The following is a 17,332-nucleotide window of genomic DNA, read 5'->3' on the forward strand; positions in this document are numbered from 1 at the left end:
TTTTAAATTCTTTCTTCCCATCCCCTCTGTCCCCCAGTCTGTCCTTGTCTCTCTCTGTGTCTGTCCCTTGAGTTTGTCTCTCGCTGTCCCACCTCCCCCCCTCCCTGTCCTCCCCCCCTCCCTGTCCCCCTCTCTGAGAGGGCTGTCTCAGTTCCCACAGCAGGTCGCTGGTGTATCAGTCCTCCTCTAACCCTCTAATACCTTTCACAGCCAGCAGCACATATTTGCAGAGTGAGGAGAGCAGAGCGGCGGATATATTAATCAGCTGAGTAAATATCCCCTGAGCGCCTCTGTGTGTCTCTGTTTGCAGACATGGACGAGTGCAGAGCCGGGCCCTGCCTCAACGGAGCACGCTGTCTGCAAGCCGTCGCCAACTTCACCTGCATGTGTGAGCGCGGCTATGCTGGAGCACTGTGTGAGATAGGTGGGTGAGACCAGAGGTCAGATGGGGGGTGAGACAGGAGGGTGAGACAAGAGGGTAAGACATGGGGTGAGACATGAGGGTGAGACCAGAGGGTGAGACATGAGGGTGAGACAGGAGGGGTGAGACAGGAGGATGAGATGGGGGGTGAGACAGCAGGGGTGAGACAGGAGGGTGAGACAGGAGGGTGATACGGAGGGTGAGAAAGGGGGGTGAGACAGGAGGATGAGATGGGGGGTGAGACAGCAGAGTGAGACAGGAGGGTGAGACAGCAGGGTGAGACAGGAGGGTGAGACAGGAGAGTGAGACAGGAGGGTGAGACAGGAGGGTGAGACAGCAGGGGTGAGACAGGAGGGTGAAACATGAGGGTGAGACAGGAGGGTGAGACAGCAGGGTGAGATAGCAGGTGAGACAGGAGGGTGAGACAGCAGGGTGAGACATGAGGGTGAGACATGAGGGTGAGACAGGAGGGTGAGACATGAGGGTGAGACAGCAGGGTGAGACAGCGGGTGAGACAGGAGGGTGAGACATGAGGGTGAGACATGAGGGTGAGACAGGAGGGTGAGACAGCAGGGTGAGACAGCAGGGTGAGACATGAGGGTGAGACAGGAGGGTGAGACAGCAGGGTGAGACATGAGGGTGAGACAGGAGGGTGAGACAGCAGGGTGAGACAGGAGGGTGAGACAGCAGGGGGGTCTTGGTGGTGTCCAGGGGTGGGGGCCTCTCTGAGGGGGGCCCTGGTCCGGCCTGCTGCCTCCTCCTAGTCTTCTGACAGATGTCCTGACTCTGAGCCAGCTCCGCTAAACAGCTCCCAGGGAAGGTCACAGTTGAAGTGATTTGCAACAAATTCCCAAGCGAGTTTTTTTCTCTCCCAGACTCTCGTTCTTGGGTCACAAAGTACAGCAATGGGGGCCTTACCGAGAGAGTTACAGGGAGAGTTACTGTACCAGGAGAGTTACCAGCAGAGTTACTGTACCAGCAGAGTTACTGTACCAGCAGAGTTACCAGGAGAGTTACCAGGTGAGTTACTGTACCAGGATAGTTACCAGGAGAGTTACTGTACCAGCAGAGTTACCGGGAGAGTTACTGTACCAGCAGTTACCAGGAGAGTTACTGTACCAGGAGAGTTACCAGGTGAGTTACTGTACCAGGAGAGTTACCAGGAGAGTTACTGTACCAGGAGAGTTACCAGGAAAGTTACTGTACCAGGAGAGTTACCAGCACAGTTACTGTACCAGCAGAGTTACCAGGAGAGTTGCTGTACCAGCAGTTACCAGGAGAGTTACCAGGAGAGTTCACTACAGTTAGATTCTTGTCCAACTGCTCTCTGTACTGCCAGCTCCCCATGTGAGTGTGTCCTGATGAAACACAAACCTCATGGGGGATTCCAGCCATGGGGCTGGTACATCTCATGTACCTCTGTTTCTACATGAGAAACGGATACTCCTAATACCGGACACCTGGTCTCTGAAACCTCACCCCTTCAGAAGGGAAGTCCACCTCTTTAATCCAGGCCAGCTCAGGATGAGGTTAGGACACCAGGCTGCTGACCGTCTGGCTGGGAAGGCCAGCTGACAGACTCCTACCATGTCACTGTTATCTTCATGAAGACCTTGATGGAGGAGGCAGGCTGGAATAACAGGACTGTGCTGTGTTTGCCCAAGCAGACCTGGACGAGTGTGCGTCCCAGCCGTGTGTGAATGGAGGCGTGTGTGCGGACCAGGTGGATGGATACACCTGCAGCTGTCCTGCCCGCTTCACAGGGGCACACTGTGAGACAGGTGAGCCCTCACCACACCGGACTGGCCTGCTTGGTTTGGACACTGGCCAGGGTCAGCTAGCCCAAATCCCCTCTCTCCTGCTCTCCGTTTCTCTTTCCCTCTCTCTCTCTCTTTTTCTTTCTCTCTATCCCTCTTCTCATACTTCTCTCTTACACACACACACACATGCTCTCTCTCTCCATCTTTCCCTCCCTCTCTCTCTACTTTCAGCATGTTTTAATATCCCCTCATGTAAAAACAAAACACACCACAGTTGAAAATGTTGATATATTCAGCTGGCCTACTTCCTCCCCTCTAATTGGCTTCAGGAAAGATACACAAACGCTTTCAAACCCGGACAGACACTAAATCTGCCCGGCGTCAGTGGGACAGGTGGCTGTCCTGCCCTCTGCTCCTGTGTGACCTGCTGTGTTGGTGAAACGCTTTGGCGGTATCTTCTGTTTCCAGGAGTGCCCGTAGCGGGGTGGGTTGGCTGGTCTCTCTCCAGACCAAAGTAATGAGACAGCTGGGTGAGCCAGAGCAGGAGAGACGGCAGAGACCTGAGTGTGTGTGTGTGTGTGTGTGTTATGGCTGTGCTGGAGTCCTGAGGCCCACGTTCCTCATGACTGAACAAATGTGGCCTAAAACGTTGTCATGGTTCTTTCCCAGAACTGGTTGCGGTGCAGGTGAATTCATCCTCCAGTCAAGCTGAAAATCAAACAGGTAGGAGCAGGTTTCTGAAGTGTAACCCATGTAGGTCAGGCTGTCTCTGGGTTCACCAGACACTGCTCTCTCCCAAGGAAAACATGGATGGAAACATCTCACCAACACTCCTCAGAACAAACCTTTTAAACAAAATAAAGCACATTAACCTCATCTGTTGATTGAGGATTTTTGACTGTCTTGTAAATGAAAAGGAAGTTGGACCATAAAGCAGAATGGTGGGATAGCTAATCAGATGTTTTTAAATGTCTTATGTACCCTGTACGGTGTCCTTGAGTGCCGATAAAGGCGTCTTTATTTATTTATTATTATTATTATTATTATTAGATGTGTGTAATGTAATCATTTAGCAGATACATAGAGTCTCATTCCTGTCAAATCACCTAGCTTTACTTTCTGTCCAGTCATCTAGCTCTACTACCTGTCCAGTCACCTACTTCCTGTCTACTTCCTGTCCAGTCACCACCTACTTCCTGTGTACTACCTGTCCAGTCACCTAGCCCAACATCCTCTCATCCCCAGCGTCGTGTGGAGGAGAGGGGTGTGGGCCAAGGCAGACCTGTCTCTACAGCAGCCCTGGCAGCTACAACTGCACATGCAACCCCGGTTTCTACGGTGACAAGTGTGAAGGTAATGTGACCAGCTACATGTAACTTAATGTCTTCATTTAGCAGGCGCTTTTCTCCAAAGCAACATAGACTCTTCTGTAGTTCCCTGAGCTCCACCTAAGTACCTGTCCCAGAAACTCCTTAGACAAGGAGTTGGCGACGTAACAGGAAGTTGGAAGCATAACAGGAAGTTGGCAGCGTAACAGGAAGTTGGCAGCGTAACAGGAAGTTGGCTGCGTAACAGGAAGTTAGCGAGGAGCTGTGGAGGAGGGTCTGTTGGTGTTGAGGATTGTAAAGATCAAACAGAGAGCGCTGTTTACTACAGGAACATGGAAACAACAGCCGCTTGATGTGGAGAGTAATTAGTTTATGGCATGTTTTATAAGTGCACCAACAAGGGGAAGCGCTTTGTCTAGACTTGAAAGGGCTCTTTTACGAGTCGGCGTCCATGTTTGGTATTCAGGTTGTTTTATCAAGCAGGGCTGAAGAGATATGCCTGGTAGCACACTCTGACTCTGATTCTAATTCTTACCCTGACTCTAAATCACTGAATCTGACTGAATCAGAATCCTACTCTGAAAACCCCTCAACGTTTTCGACAGCAGAGAACAGCTGCAGCATAACCACAAGCCAATTTGTCCACAGAACAGCTCTAATAGTATTATGCTTTGCAAATAGTATGTAGTATGCTCCCCTCCCTTTGGGGAAAAACACATGAAACAAGTTTGTAGTTTAACAGGTCTCTGACCAGATTAAAGTCTGTCTGTTTTGAGGAATGGCCAGTGTGTTTTTCACCCAGAGGCCTCTGCAAAGCTTTGTTTTACCCAGTGAGGCTGATCACCGCAAGCACCCCACGCCCTGAACCCCCCCACCTCCCCGCCCCCCTCCCCACCCTCTAAAACCTCTTTAATAGTATGTGAGCCACGCAACTCCTCACCCTTGAGCTGAAATAACTATCCCTGCTTACACAGACTCTCTTAAATCTCCCAAATACCTTCCTGCCTCGCTCACTTGGACAGCACAGTGGAAAACAGAGCCTGCTCCTTCTGCTCCTCCTTCTCCTCCCTCTGCTCCTCCTCCTCCCCCTCCCCCTCCTCCTCCTCCTCCTCCTCCCTCTCCTCTCTCTCCTACCTCTCCTCTTTCCCCTCCCTCCCTCTCCTCCCTCCTCCCTCCCTCCCTCCCTCCCTCCCTCCCTCTCCTCCGCCCTCTCCTCCTCTTCTTCCTCCCTCTCCTCCTCTTCCTCCTCCCTCTCCTCCTCCTCCCTCTCCTCCTCCTCCTCCCTCTCCTCCTCCCTCTCCCTCTCCCTCTCCTCGTCCCTCCCTCCCTCTCCTCCTCCTCCCTCTCCTCCTCTTCCTCCTCCCTCTCCCTCTCTCTCTCCTCCTCCCTCTCTCTCCTCCTCCCTGTCCTCCTCCCTCCCTCTCCTCCTCCCTGTCCTCCTTCTCCTCCTCCTCCAGCTCACATAGGTAGAGGGTTCACCAATACCTAATCGCTCTCACATCAAAGCCCCCGTCTCCACAGACGACCAGTGAGAGGCTCCAGCCCATTAACAACCCATTACTGGCCCCGGGGGGCCTCGGACTACCACCAGTTCTGATCAAAAAGCGTCATAGCATCAGAGAGCCGAGCTGGTCTCAGACATGCTCCTTTGATCCACGTCTGCAATTAGGAAGCAGAGGAATTTGAAAACATTCTTCCAATCTGAAGTTCCATGAGGCTCTTGGACTGCTAATCATCTGGAATCATCTGGTCCTCTGAACTAAGGGCAAGGGAGGGGAGGGAATAGGAGGGGGGGTTGGGAGGGGAGGGAATAGGAGGGGGGGTTGGGAGGGAATAGGAGGGGGGTTGGGAGGGGAGGGAATAGGAGGGGGGGTTGGCTGTGGGGAAGAGAAATGGCCATGAATCAATAAGAAGTTTATATTATAGAATGAAAGAGCCTCTTACCCAACTGAAACACAGCACATATGTTGTCCATCTATACATGCTGGGATGTTTACCTCTCTGATAAACGTGTGTATTTACATGTACAACCAGGATATCTAGGGCTACCTCTTTAAACCACTATCACGTGGCCTTTGCCTGCTTTGAACCTTCTCTTGCTCTCTCCTTCTCTCTATCTCTCTCCCACCACCCTCTATCTCTCTCCCTCTTCCTCTCCCTGTCCCTCTCCCTCTCCCTCTCTCTGCATCCATAGAGGAGTGTCTATGCCAGAATGGAGGGCTGTGTTTGGACTTGAATGGAACTTGTGAATGCCCCTCTGGCTACACAGGGCTGTACTGCCAACTTGGTGGGTATCAGGTGTCATATTCCCATGGCCAGCAGAGTAACTGGAAACAGACACATTCTTGGTGAATCTTGTGTCTCTGATTACATATTTCAGTTCTGTCGCCCACGGAGTCGATGTGGCCTGAAACGTTATCTTGGAAATGGAAGAAAAATACTTTGGAATGGTAAAAGTTGCATCTGTTTAAAAATATCCTCTCCTCCCTTCTCTCCTCTCCTCCCTCCTCTCCTCCCTCCCTCCCCCTCTCCTCTCCTCTCCTCTCTTCTCCTCCTCCTCCTCCTCCTCTTCCCCCTCCCTCCCTCCCTCTCTCCTCTCCTCTCCTTTCCTTTCCTTTCCTTTCCTTTCCTCCCTCCTCTCCTCTCCTCTCCTCCCCTCTCTCTCTCTCTCTCTCTCTCTCTCTCTCTCTCTCTCTCTCTCTCTCTCTCTCTCTCTCTCTCCTCTCCTCTCCTCTCCTCCTCCTCCTCCTCCTCCAGAGGTGACCCAGACCCCCTGCAGTAACAGCAGGCCGTGTCCAGATGGAGGTCCCTGTCTGGAGTACGGAGGAACCTACCTGTGTACCTGCCATACAGGTGTGCTTGAGCTGGACCCCAACCCCTACCCCTATGGTAAGAGCCTGACACTAACCTAACCCTGACCCCTGACCCCTGGAATAAAAACCTGTAGAAAAAGTGGTCAAGCCTGTTCACTCGTCAGAAAACAAATACAAACACATGGATGTCAACATGTTCACTAAATAACAGCTGTTCTCTCTCCTTCACTCTATATCTCTGTCTCTCTCTCTGTGTCTCTTTCTCTCTGTCTCTCTCTCTCTATGTCTCTGTCTCTCAATCAATCTCTCTGTCTCTCTCTCTCTCTCCCTCCAGTGTGATTGAACACAGTCAAGTGTGTGTGTGTGTTTTTCAGTACAGCCTCGATCCGTCTGTGAGTCCGGCCCGTGTCAGAATGGAGGCTTCTGCTACGAGCGAGACGGAGGGTACAGCTGCGAGTGCAAACACGGATACCGTGGCAAGAACTGTGAGAAAGGTAGACCAGAGGAACAGTGGAGAATGCTGTAAACCACAGTGTAATACTGGAATACCATGGAAGACCAAGAACGTGTGTGTGTGTGTGTCCAGTCAGAAACGCCTGTGCCTCGGCTCCGTGTCGTAACGGGGCCTCCTGCAAGGAGGCGGAGGGCAGCTACCTCTGTGTGTGCTCCTACAGGTTCACAGGGAAGCACTGCGAAGTGGGTGAGTACACACACACTCAGTCACAGACACACAGACACACACACAGACACACTGTGCCTGACAGGTGCGTTGGTGTGTGTGTGTCCAGGAAAGCCTGACCCGTGTGTGTCCAGCCCCTGTGTGAACGGGGGCACCTGCTTCCACTACATTGGGAAGTACAAGTGTGAGTGTCCCGCTGGCTTCAGCGGGCGCCACTGTGAGGTCAGACACTCCGCCCACACTGCCGCAGGTGAGCCAATCACACATCACCCTCAATCAGCCAGCCAACAGCAGCTACGCTCAACATGTCACGAAGCTGAAGATGTAAACTGTATGGATATATACTGTATAGATATATAGTGTAGATAGACAGGACACAAGACAAGTCATATGCTGCTGGGACGTCTGACACCGACAGACATATTCACTATGGTTGTGGTTGCCATGCCTACGAGGTCGTTGTATCACAGTGTAAAATGGTGTGTTGCTAAGCTGTGTGTGTTTGTGTGTGTGTTCCCCAGGGCCAGACTGTGGCCCTCCTCCCCTCCTGAAGCACGCTGAGGTCCACTTCTCCTCCAGCGCTGCGGGCTCCCTGGCCGTGTACACCTGCCACCCTGGCTACAGCCCCCTGCCCAGGGCCACACACAGCATCTGTGGGGGCCAGGGGGCCTGGAGCCAGCCCCCGGACTGCCAAGGTACAGAACACCACACCCAGGGGGGGGTGGAGGGGGGGGAGGAGGAGGAGGGAGGGGGAGTGTAGTAGGAGTAAGAGGTGGGGAGGTGGGGAGGCACAGCAGTAGAGGATCAGGAGCTGGGCTGGAGGGAGGGAGGGAGGGCAGGAGGGAGGGCTGGCGGGAGGGCTGGAGGAAGGGCTGGAAGGAGGGCTGGAGGGAGGGCTGGAAGGAGGGCTGGAGGGAGGGAGGGCTGGAGGGAGGGCTGGAGGGAGGGCTGGAGGGAGGGCTGGACGGAGGGAGGGCTGGAGGGAGGGAGGGCTGGACGGAGGGAGGGCTGGAGGGGGGGAGGGCTGGAGGGAGGACTGGAGGGAGGGCTGGAAGGAGGGCTGTAGGGAGGGCTGGAGGGAGGGCAGGAGAGAGGGGGAATGTGTTGGGGCACGCAGGAGAATATGACTCTGTTCTGTGTTATGAAACCATAACAGGATCTTGGTGGTCCCGGCACAGGCAGATATTGCTTTGGCAAAAGAGAACGTCTCAATTAGGCTTGTTTCTCCTCCTTGAAACAAATCCATGAACTCCCTGCTTGTGCTCGTGCCAGGGGAAGCAACCGAGGCTGCTGGCTTGATGTGTGTCATGCTGTCAACGAAAAGAGTTACGAGTTAGTTTGGTTCAGTTAGTCAGGCCTCAGTTCCTCATATGTGCCTGGGTTGCTTTTCACATTTACATTTATTCTATTTATTTAGCATTCATCTCAAGGTGCGTGTATGAGTACCCTGCCCCTCACCTCAGTACACCATGTTGCCCCTCACCTCAGTGCACCATGGGGAGTCAGGTGGCTGAGCGGTTAGGGAATCGGGCTAGTAATCGGAAGGTTGCCAGTTCGATCCCCGGCCGTGCAAAATGACGATGTGTCCTTGGGCAAGGCACTTCACCCTACTTGCCTCGGGGGGAATGTACTTACATTGGGCAAGGCACTTCACCCTACTTGCCTCGGGGGGAATGTACTTACAATGTAAGTACATTCCCCCCTGTACTTACAATGTAAGTACAGGGGGGAATGTCCCTGTACTTACTGTAAGTCGCTTTGGATAAGAGCGTCTGCTAAATGACTAAAATGTAAAATGTAAATGTTGCCCCTCACCTCAGTGCACCATGTTGTCCCCAGAGGTGGATGAGTGTGTGTCCCAGCCCTGCCTGAACGGAGCCACGTGTCTGGACCGGGTGGACTCCTACCTGTGTGCCTGTGACAAGGGCTTCACCGGGAGCCACTGTCAGACAGGTACCAGGACAACACCTGCCTCGTCATACCAGTGTACCATGCTCCCTGGAGGCCAGGCCTGCCTGGTAATGCGTGTGTGTGTATCCATGTGTGTGTGTGTGTGTGTGTGTATCCGTGTGTGTGTGTGTATGTGTGTATCAGACGTAGACGAGTGCCTCTCTGAGCCGTGTGAACATGGTGGCACCTGTGAGGACCAGTCAGGCTCCTTCCTCTGCCACTGTCCGCCTGGACACAGCGGGCAGCACTGCCAGATCGGTGGGTGATCACTCCATCAATCACTGTGTTATTACTGCAGGTTATTCCACCACCACGCGCTGGCAGCACAGTGTGACAGCTCCTGTCAGACCAGCAGGTGTTTGAGGGTAACAATGTGTTGTCATTCTGCAGAGGAGGATGGCTGTGAGTCCGCCCCCTGTCTGAACGGAGGGGTGTGTCGCGGATACCGTCAGACACCCCTGTGCGTGTGTAAAGAGGGTTTCCTAGGCGACCGCTGCCAGACACGTGAGTATCCACGCTTCATTCTCCACGGTGACGGAGAGGAGGATGAGGAGGGTTGTTCACTCTCTCTGGAGAGGGAACGGGCTTGTTCCCGGGATTGTTCCCGGGCTTGTAGGGAGTCAGGTGGTTGAGCGGTTAGAGAGTCGGGCTAGTAATCTGAAGGTTAACGGTTCGATTCCTGGCTGTGCCAAATGACGTTGTGTCCTTGGGAAAGGCACTTCACCCTACTTGCCTCGGGGGAATGTCCCTGTACTTACTGTAAGTCGCTCTGGATAAGAGCGTCTGCTATATGACTAAATGTCAATGTTCCATGGAGCAATGTGGCTGGTCTCTGTCGCCCTCTAGTGGAGCACACTGTATCTGCTCTCTGTCACCCCCTAGTGGAGAACCCCTGCGTACTGCAGCCTTGTGGAAACCGTGGGTTGTGCAGGAGTGACTGGAGGGGGAACTACAGCTGCGCCTGCAGAGTGGGTCACACGGGGAAGGCCTGTGAGAAAGGTCAGTCATCATCCCTCCCTCCAGTGCCCCTGGTCATCAGTCAGGTTTGAACCTCAACACTCAAGTAACTGATCGCATGCTAGTTTGTCCTTATGACCGGTCATTTATGGAACCTATCTAACTCCCTCTGCCACTGTTCCCAGACCTGCTCCCCCCCTCCGGCCTGCGCATGCTGCGTGTGGAGGAGAGTGAGGTGGAGCTTCTCTGGGACCAGCCCGACCCCCAGAGCCTGGTCAGCGCCTTCGCCGTCACGTACGCCCCCCTGGAGGGCGGGGCCAGGAAGACGGACTTCCTGGACGGGCAGCAGTCCAGCCACCTGCTGCAGGGCCTCGCCCCCGGCCTCCTCTACAACATCTCCACCTTCTCCGTCAAACGCAACGCCAACAGCAACGACATCAGCCAGCCGGCCGTGGCGCTCATACGCACACGTGAGAACTGTGGAAGTGCTCCTGTGAATGTGGGGGGGTGAAGAGCAATGATGCTACAAAACTGTCCTTAAGGATGCTTTTAACACTGCTGATCTCTATGTGTGTGTGTGTGTGTGTGTGTGTCTGTGTGTATATCTGTGTGTGTGTGTGTCTGTGTGTATATCTTTGTGTGTGTGTGTCTGTGTGTATATCTGTGTGTGTGTGTGTGTGTCTGTGTGTATATCTGTGTGTGTGTCTGTGTGTATATCTTTGTGTGTGTGTGTCTGTGTGTATATCTTTGTGTGTGTGTGTCTGTGTGTATATCTGTGTGTGTGTCTGTGTGTATATCTTTGTGTGTGTGTGTCTGTGTGTATATCTGTGTGTGTGTGTGCCAGGGCCGAGGAGGGTGGAGCAGCTGCAGGCGGTGAATGTGTCGTCTTCTCAGGTGTGGCTCCGCTGGCTGGTTCAGGCCGCTCACCATGCCGCCGTCAGCCAGGTGCGCGTCTCTCTGGTGCCCCCTGGTGGCAGCGGGGCCCGCACCGCCCTGCTCAACACCTCCACTACCGAGTACACCTTCAGGTCTGGCCCTTTCACAGAGCTCTTTAGAAACTCAGATCCATGTTTATGTGGCGAGAAAATCCTCAAAAGAAAGGAAATTCAATTGACCGATTGTGATTATTGTACAGTGGAACAACATGCATACTGTGCTGTAACAGGTAGCTGTGGGCTGGAGAGTTGGGGTTGTAGAGGAATCTGTACCTGTATCTACCTCCTGCACAATCAGACTTAGGTCAGGGTGGTGCAGTACTCTCTTTGTCCTCCAGGTGGCACTGTTACACCAGTGCTCATAGTGGATGTACATGCAGCAATAAACATTCTCTCCCCAAGGGGGCACTGTGACAGATCTTTACTGAATGTGTATCATGAGTTCAAAGTGAGCTGTTTAGTAATTTTGTCTAATGTCTGGAATGTGTGTGTGTGATTGATTGTGTGTGATTGTGTGTGTGTGATTGTGTGTGATTGTGTGTGTGTGTGTGTGTGTGTGAGTGTGTGTGTATGCTCTCTCCCTGTGTGTGTGTGTCCTCCTCAGCTCCCTGCTCCCTGGTCAGCTGTACAGCGTGGATGTGTTGACCCAGAGTGGGGTGAGGCCAGACGAGTTCCCCTCCACCAGTCACTCCGCCGGGCCGCTGCAAGTCTGGACCAGTACGTCACATGGACAGACACACACTCATCCGTGAAGGAAATTCAAATACCTCAAATAGCTGACACTATCCCTTCTGTTTCTGGGCTCATGTGACCAGCTCTGGTTCTGCTGTAGTACTGAGTCACATGAACGACAAATGGGAACCATGTTACTTTGATTAGGCCTTGACTGGGCAAGGAGCCGTCTCATTCACTGGGCAAGGAGCCGTCTCATTCACTGGGCAAGGAGCCGTCTCATGAATGATAAGATTTCACAGACTCAAGTTCATGTATTCTGCCACATACACTCAAACTTTACAGGCACACGCACACACACACGAGTAGAGACCATCTGTCAACACAACAGAAAATGACCATCCACCTCCCCCACAGGGCCCCTTCCCCCTCAGAACCTCTCCCTGTCCCATGTGACCACCAACTCCGCCCACATCACCTGGGACCGCCCTCCTGTGAACCTTCCAGACGGCTTCGTGGTCAACGTGACCCGCGGTTTGAACACCCGCAGCCGCTTCCTGGCCAGCGGGCGCCTGGGGGCGTACACCCTGCGGGACCTCAGCCCCAGCCAGCACTACCACCTGGTGCTCACCGCCGTCACCAACACAGGCCCGGGCCAGCTGCACAGCCTGCCCCAGCACCTGGCCTTCACCACCTGTGAGTGCTCCCACAGCCTCGCCCCATCTGGGACATCTCTCACACACCACCAGGATTCACACAGTGTGAGGACCTGGGAGAGGCAGCTTGTGACAGCACTGACCCAGAGTGTGTCAGTGATGGTGTGTGTCCCTCCCTCTCTGTCAGTGCCGATGGACGATGGTCTGGGGAGGAGGGCGAGGCCGGCGGGGGGGGAGGGGGGCGTCCGAACCCTGACCCCGTCAGAGCCCCAGGACCTGGAGGTGACGGGGGAGAGAGACCTGACGGGGGAGATGAGCAGGTGGGAGAGAGTCTGGTTCATGTGTTGCAGCATAGAGACAGCACATATGTGTGTGGGTGGTAGCCTAACTATACAGAACTGACATTCTTTATACTTGATTTTTTTAAATGTAATTTAGATTTTGGAGAAAAAAATATATACCAAGCTCTTTTCTACTGACACTAATGCAGAAGACAAATATTTTTTGTAGATTCATTTTAGGTAAAAACCTCTTTAGAAAAATAATATTTTTTTTTTTTACCAAAATTGAGTTTCTTTTTTCTTTTAGAAATCTTTTAGTGATTTTTTTTTTTGCATTAGTGTGTCAGTATAAAGAGCTTGGTCTATTGTGGTCTACATGTTCCTCCTTGCAGATACACGGAGCTGAAAGACAGCAGAGGAAGAATCACGGCCCGGTTCTCCAACCTGCCCCGGAAGGTTCTCAGGCACCGCACAAGTAACAGCAACGCATGTTTTCAGTTTTTACATTTTTTTTTTTTTTTTTTTTTTTTCATCCAGGTGTTCACTGAGCTCTAAGTAAAAACATCAAAATTCAATGTCTTGATGTTCTTTTTGTTATATATTATAATGTTTTATGACAGGATGTTTTTTTTCCGTTGCAGAGCCAGAACCTCCAATTAAGTTAGAGAGAATGGAGGAAACGACCAATAAAATCAGTCTTGCACTAGAGATTCAGGAAGAAGGATCTAGAAGACAGCCAGGTAGGGGTTCCCTCCTCGTAAGAAGCTCACAATCACAGACAGATAGACAGATTCCTCTGTCCCGCCCACTGATTTAAAACAAACACACTCTTCCCAAACCGCAGCAGTCTGTATGAGAGCGGTCCGCTGTTCGACAGCTGGGTTCATCTCACCTCTAACTCCTCATGTACACAATCTTTAAACACGGATTATAGGGAGAGTAATAATAATAGTTTCTAAAATGAAGTAAACGTGTGTAGAGTTAAGGTCCATTCACGTCAGCTGGAGGGAACGTGGTGAGGGTGGGGAGACCTGCGCTTCTCTACTCCTGGTTCTCTGCGTCTGGTTCTAAGAGCAGCTGCTGTGTTCCAGAGGGTTCCCGGGACTGCCGCGGTGTTCCCTGCCAGAACGGGGGAACCTGTGTGAAGGGGAGCGACGCTTTCATCTGCGACTGCCCCAGCGGCTTCAAGGGCAGGCAGTGTGAGCTGTGTAAGTTCAGCCACATACACATACTCTCTCTCTCTCTCTCTCTCTCTCTCTCTCTCTTTCTGTCTCTCTCTCTCTCTGTCTCTGTCTCTGTCTCTCTCTCTCTCTCTCTCTCTCTGTCTCTCTCTCTCTCTCTCTCTCTGTCTCTGTCTCTGTCTCTCTCTCTCTCTCTCTCTCTCTCTCTCTCTCTGTCTCTCTCTCTCTCTCTCTCTGTCTCTCTCTCTCTCTGTCTCTCTCTCTCTCTCTCTGTCTCTCTCTCTCTCTATTTCCCTCTCAATCATTCCTCTCCCACACACTCTCTCTTCCGCCTTCCCGTTGAATACTTTTCCTCACCCAAACATCCCCAGTTAGATTGTTTAAACATTCCTCTCCCCGAACCCATCCGTCATCACGGAGAAGAGGCCCGTTCCTTCAGTATCTCCTCCATCTTATCTCACGAGGAACCCTGTCCGTTCTCCACCCCGTATCCCCTCCTCATGCACATCTCTTTCTTCCCTTTTCTGCCGGGCGACCCCACAGACTGCCAGCGGGTGCCTCACCCCTGCACCCGCCTCTACTCAGAGACCAAGAGCGTTCCTGTCTGGGAGGGAAGCGTTTGTCGTTACCTGTGAGTGTCACCCCCCGCTGGGCCTCTCTGGGGCTGGGCCTGCATGCCCACACCTGATACACATGCAGCTTAGTGGGTAGAGGCTTTGCCTGCAGATCACAGGGTCCCTGGTTCAGATCTGTGTATTATTTTGGGTGGAAGCATCTGCTCGATGAATATGTTGTTATGAACTCCGAAGCCCCCAGAATGTCTCCCAGCAGAGAATGGTGGGAATGTTGTGTAGCTGAACCGAAGCAAACAAGCTTCTGCTTTTCTCTGCAGGTACAAGAGGACGTATAAAGTTCAGCAGGATGTGTGCTATCGAGAAATGTGTGATCCACTGCTCCCCAAGAAAAGCCCTAGTAGGTTGTGTACTGTGTGTGTATTTAAAGTGTGTGTGTATTTAACCCTTGTGTTATCTTCGGGTCATTCTGACCCATCAGTCATTGTGACCCACCGTCGTATTGCGACAAATTTACCTCCTACAAAAACAAAGTGAAGCATTTTCTTTTAACTGTCGGGCTGTCTCAGACCCCCCACATTGCAATGGTTAAAAGAAAATTATTTTTATTTGTTTTTGTATTGGGTAAAATTGGGTAAACACAACGGTGGTTCGTTATGAACCTTTGGGTCATGTGACCCGAAGGCAGCACAAGGGTTAAAGTGTGTGTGTCGTCCAGAAAGCTGTTGAGAGTGTGAGTCAGGAGCACCGTGTTTGAACCCTTATTGTAATCCTTATTGTAAAAATAATAGCAAATACAGCAAGATTCTGATTTTGACTGGATATATTCTTTCTCCCACAGACAGAAGAACTAACAGACAACAATAATGGTTAGTCTGTTTTGAAACACAATTACATTTCAGATAAAATCATCCATTGATGTGTTTAGGCCAAAGAATTTGGCCTCAGTTCAAACTAGCGTCATCGTTATCTCTTTCAAGAATGTTGATCTTGGATTATCTCACAAGAGAAACTTGTTCCCAGATAACTCCTGGTGGACCAGGCCTCAACGCAGCTCCGAGGAGGAGTGAGGTGGCTAAAAATCTTCTGGAGAACTAACCGAGATCTGCAAAATGGGTTGATAACTGTCCAGACTCAACACCTTGTGTCAAATATTTATATTTTTTCCTTAAACACGATAAACAGTCCACTGTAGTGAACCTGCATCGACACAACACAAGCATACCTCACTGGGAACACAACACAAACTGACACATTGGGAAGTTCAGTTTTTTTTTTTTTTGTATACATGAAGATGCAGTTGGGTCCCTCAGGGAAATGTGTGTCAGGCTGCCCGAGTTTTCACCCTTGATAATTTCAGATTGCCTGTATTTTTGTATCTTTTGTTTTTGTTTTTGTTTTTACCACAAGTCAAACTGTTTCCTTCTTCTCAAAGATCAGTTCTCAACATCATACTGGAAAACAGGTCATGGCCTGTCGTCATGTCTCAAAGCCAACCTCACTGCTAGCTATCATGTAAATACTGTTTATAGGCTGTTTTGTAGGTGAATATTTTAATAATAAAAACGTGAAAATTGATTTTTGTCATGTCTTAATAACTTTTTGAACTTTTCTATAGTCTTGTGAGGCACGAGGTCAGGAAAGCACAGGCCAAATGGCAATGCACGTGATCACCACAAGGTGTCTATATTGCATCAATATGACCTTTAATAATCATTAATAATGAGCCTTTTGAATCTGTGCAAGTGTTCTCGTTTGAAAAGCCACGTATTTTCAATGTTTGATATATTTGGACAATAGATTAAAATTGGGATTGGTGTTTTTGTATTCGCTTGTATGTGTCTGATTCATATTAGTAGTAAACACGTTGGTCTGTGCTGGAAATAAACGATGACTTGTTAAACGACGGACTTTCAGATTTGAGGTCACTGTGTCCCTCGAAACGACCCCCTCCCGGTCTCCCGGTACACGGGCTGACCGTTTGAAGCCTCGCGCTTCCACCTTCAATCCTGTCGTCAGCGCGTAGCAAGCCCACGCGCTCCTACTCCCCCCTCCCCGCGCGGTGAAAGCTGATATCGCAGGGGGAAGGAGAGGACCGCGGTGGGAGAAAGCTGGATCTTACTTTCAGGCTTATCTGAACAAATTTACAGTATTTTTAAGTGTGCCAAATAAACCGGACATAAATTAAATCGCAGGCACGTGTTGCCCGAACGTTGATTTCATTCTCAAATTCGCCAACGCAGAATAATTCATTGACCGCGGACGAATTGGCACAATCTGTCCAAAGTTAGCTAGCCTGCAAGCTAGCCAGCTAGAAGGACAAAACCCAGGCGAAAGCGGAGGCGACGCGAAAAGTGAGGTTCAGCGTCAAGTAGGTAGTAATGTTGCTGTTAGAAATTAACTTTAGATACGGATGAGAAGGATATCGAGGATTCGGACACCAGGAGGTACAACAACAGACGTGCTTAAAGCTAGACAACGACTGTAATGTTGGGGCAGCGGCGACGGGTTCTCCAAAGTGGCAGCCCGTCGGTGTCCCGGGGCTGGCAACATTCGGTGCTGTGGAGACTCGGGGGCTTGGTGTTCCTCCTCTTCCTCGAGGGGACCGTCTGCCGCGCCAACCCCAGCAGTGCTCCGGGCGACAACAACAACCACCCCAGTGTCAACGTATACATGAGCGAAGAAGAGGTGAAAAAGCTTTTGGGTAAGCACCGGCATGGCCTCCTTTCACAACACTTCACTCAAGAACTAAAACCACCTCAGTCTGCACGGACAACCCACTTTTGGGGGGAAAGGTTTACGAGAAAGCACATTTAAGAGAACCGTTTAGTGCCAAGATGCCTTCAATCGTTTCGTTGATCAAGTCATGTCGAATGGCTGTAGGTAGTTAGTCACTGTATAAAGTTATGAAGCAATAAATGAAGTATACTATTGGCATTAATAGACCGCCACACAACGTCCATGTCATTGATTCATTGTACTAAGGATATGAATTCCAGCCAGTGCCCTAAGAAAGTTAAAAGACTCAAATAAGAGAATAAAGCTTTGCCCAAATCCAAACCATGGCTTTCATTAGTCATTACTGTAATAGAAAGCATATGAAACGAAGACAAATATCACTTTGTTT

At 51.1% G+C, this 17,332-nt stretch overlaps 2 protein-coding genes across 2 annotated transcripts in view; both read left to right on the top strand.

Annotated features, from left to right (window-relative positions):
* The first annotated feature begins 312 nt into the window (after positions 1–312).
* sned1 (sushi, nidogen and EGF-like domains 1) lies at positions 313–15,783 on the top strand. The gene is made up of 26 exons (XM_067229493.1): positions 313–424; positions 2,089–2,202; positions 2,851–2,904; positions 3,427–3,534; positions 5,704–5,796; positions 6,267–6,398; positions 6,697–6,816; positions 6,909–7,022; positions 7,111–7,251; positions 7,523–7,696; positions 8,841–8,954; positions 9,096–9,209; positions 9,342–9,455; positions 9,834–9,950; positions 10,094–10,378; positions 10,753–10,936; positions 11,448–11,560; positions 11,933–12,211; positions 12,359–12,491; positions 12,845–12,927; positions 13,094–13,192; positions 13,544–13,660; positions 14,177–14,264; positions 14,526–14,605; positions 15,047–15,074; positions 15,229–15,783. Exons 1-25 carry the CDS (start codon positions 313–315, stop codon positions 15,070–15,072), a joined length of 3,108 nt encoding a protein of 1,035 aa, XP_067085594.1. The 3' UTR covers positions 15,073–15,074; positions 15,229–15,783.
* Positions 15,784–16,293: 510 nt separating this feature from the next.
* ryk (receptor like tyrosine kinase) overlaps positions 16,294–17,332 on the top strand; it is a 120,742-nt gene continuing 119,703 nt past the window's right edge. The window contains exon 1 of the mRNA XM_067229501.1: positions 16,294–16,909. Within this exon, the coding sequence (XP_067085602.1) occupies positions 16,693–16,909 (217 nt within the window). The 5' untranslated portion in view covers positions 16,294–16,692. The remainder of the gene's footprint in view (positions 16,910–17,332) is intronic.

This window comes from Osmerus mordax, chromosome 26 (assembly GCF_038355195.1).
Source record: "Osmerus mordax isolate fOsmMor3 chromosome 26, fOsmMor3.pri, whole genome shotgun sequence".
NCBI classification, from domain to species: domain Eukaryota; kingdom Metazoa; phylum Chordata; class Actinopteri; order Osmeriformes; family Osmeridae; genus Osmerus; species Osmerus mordax.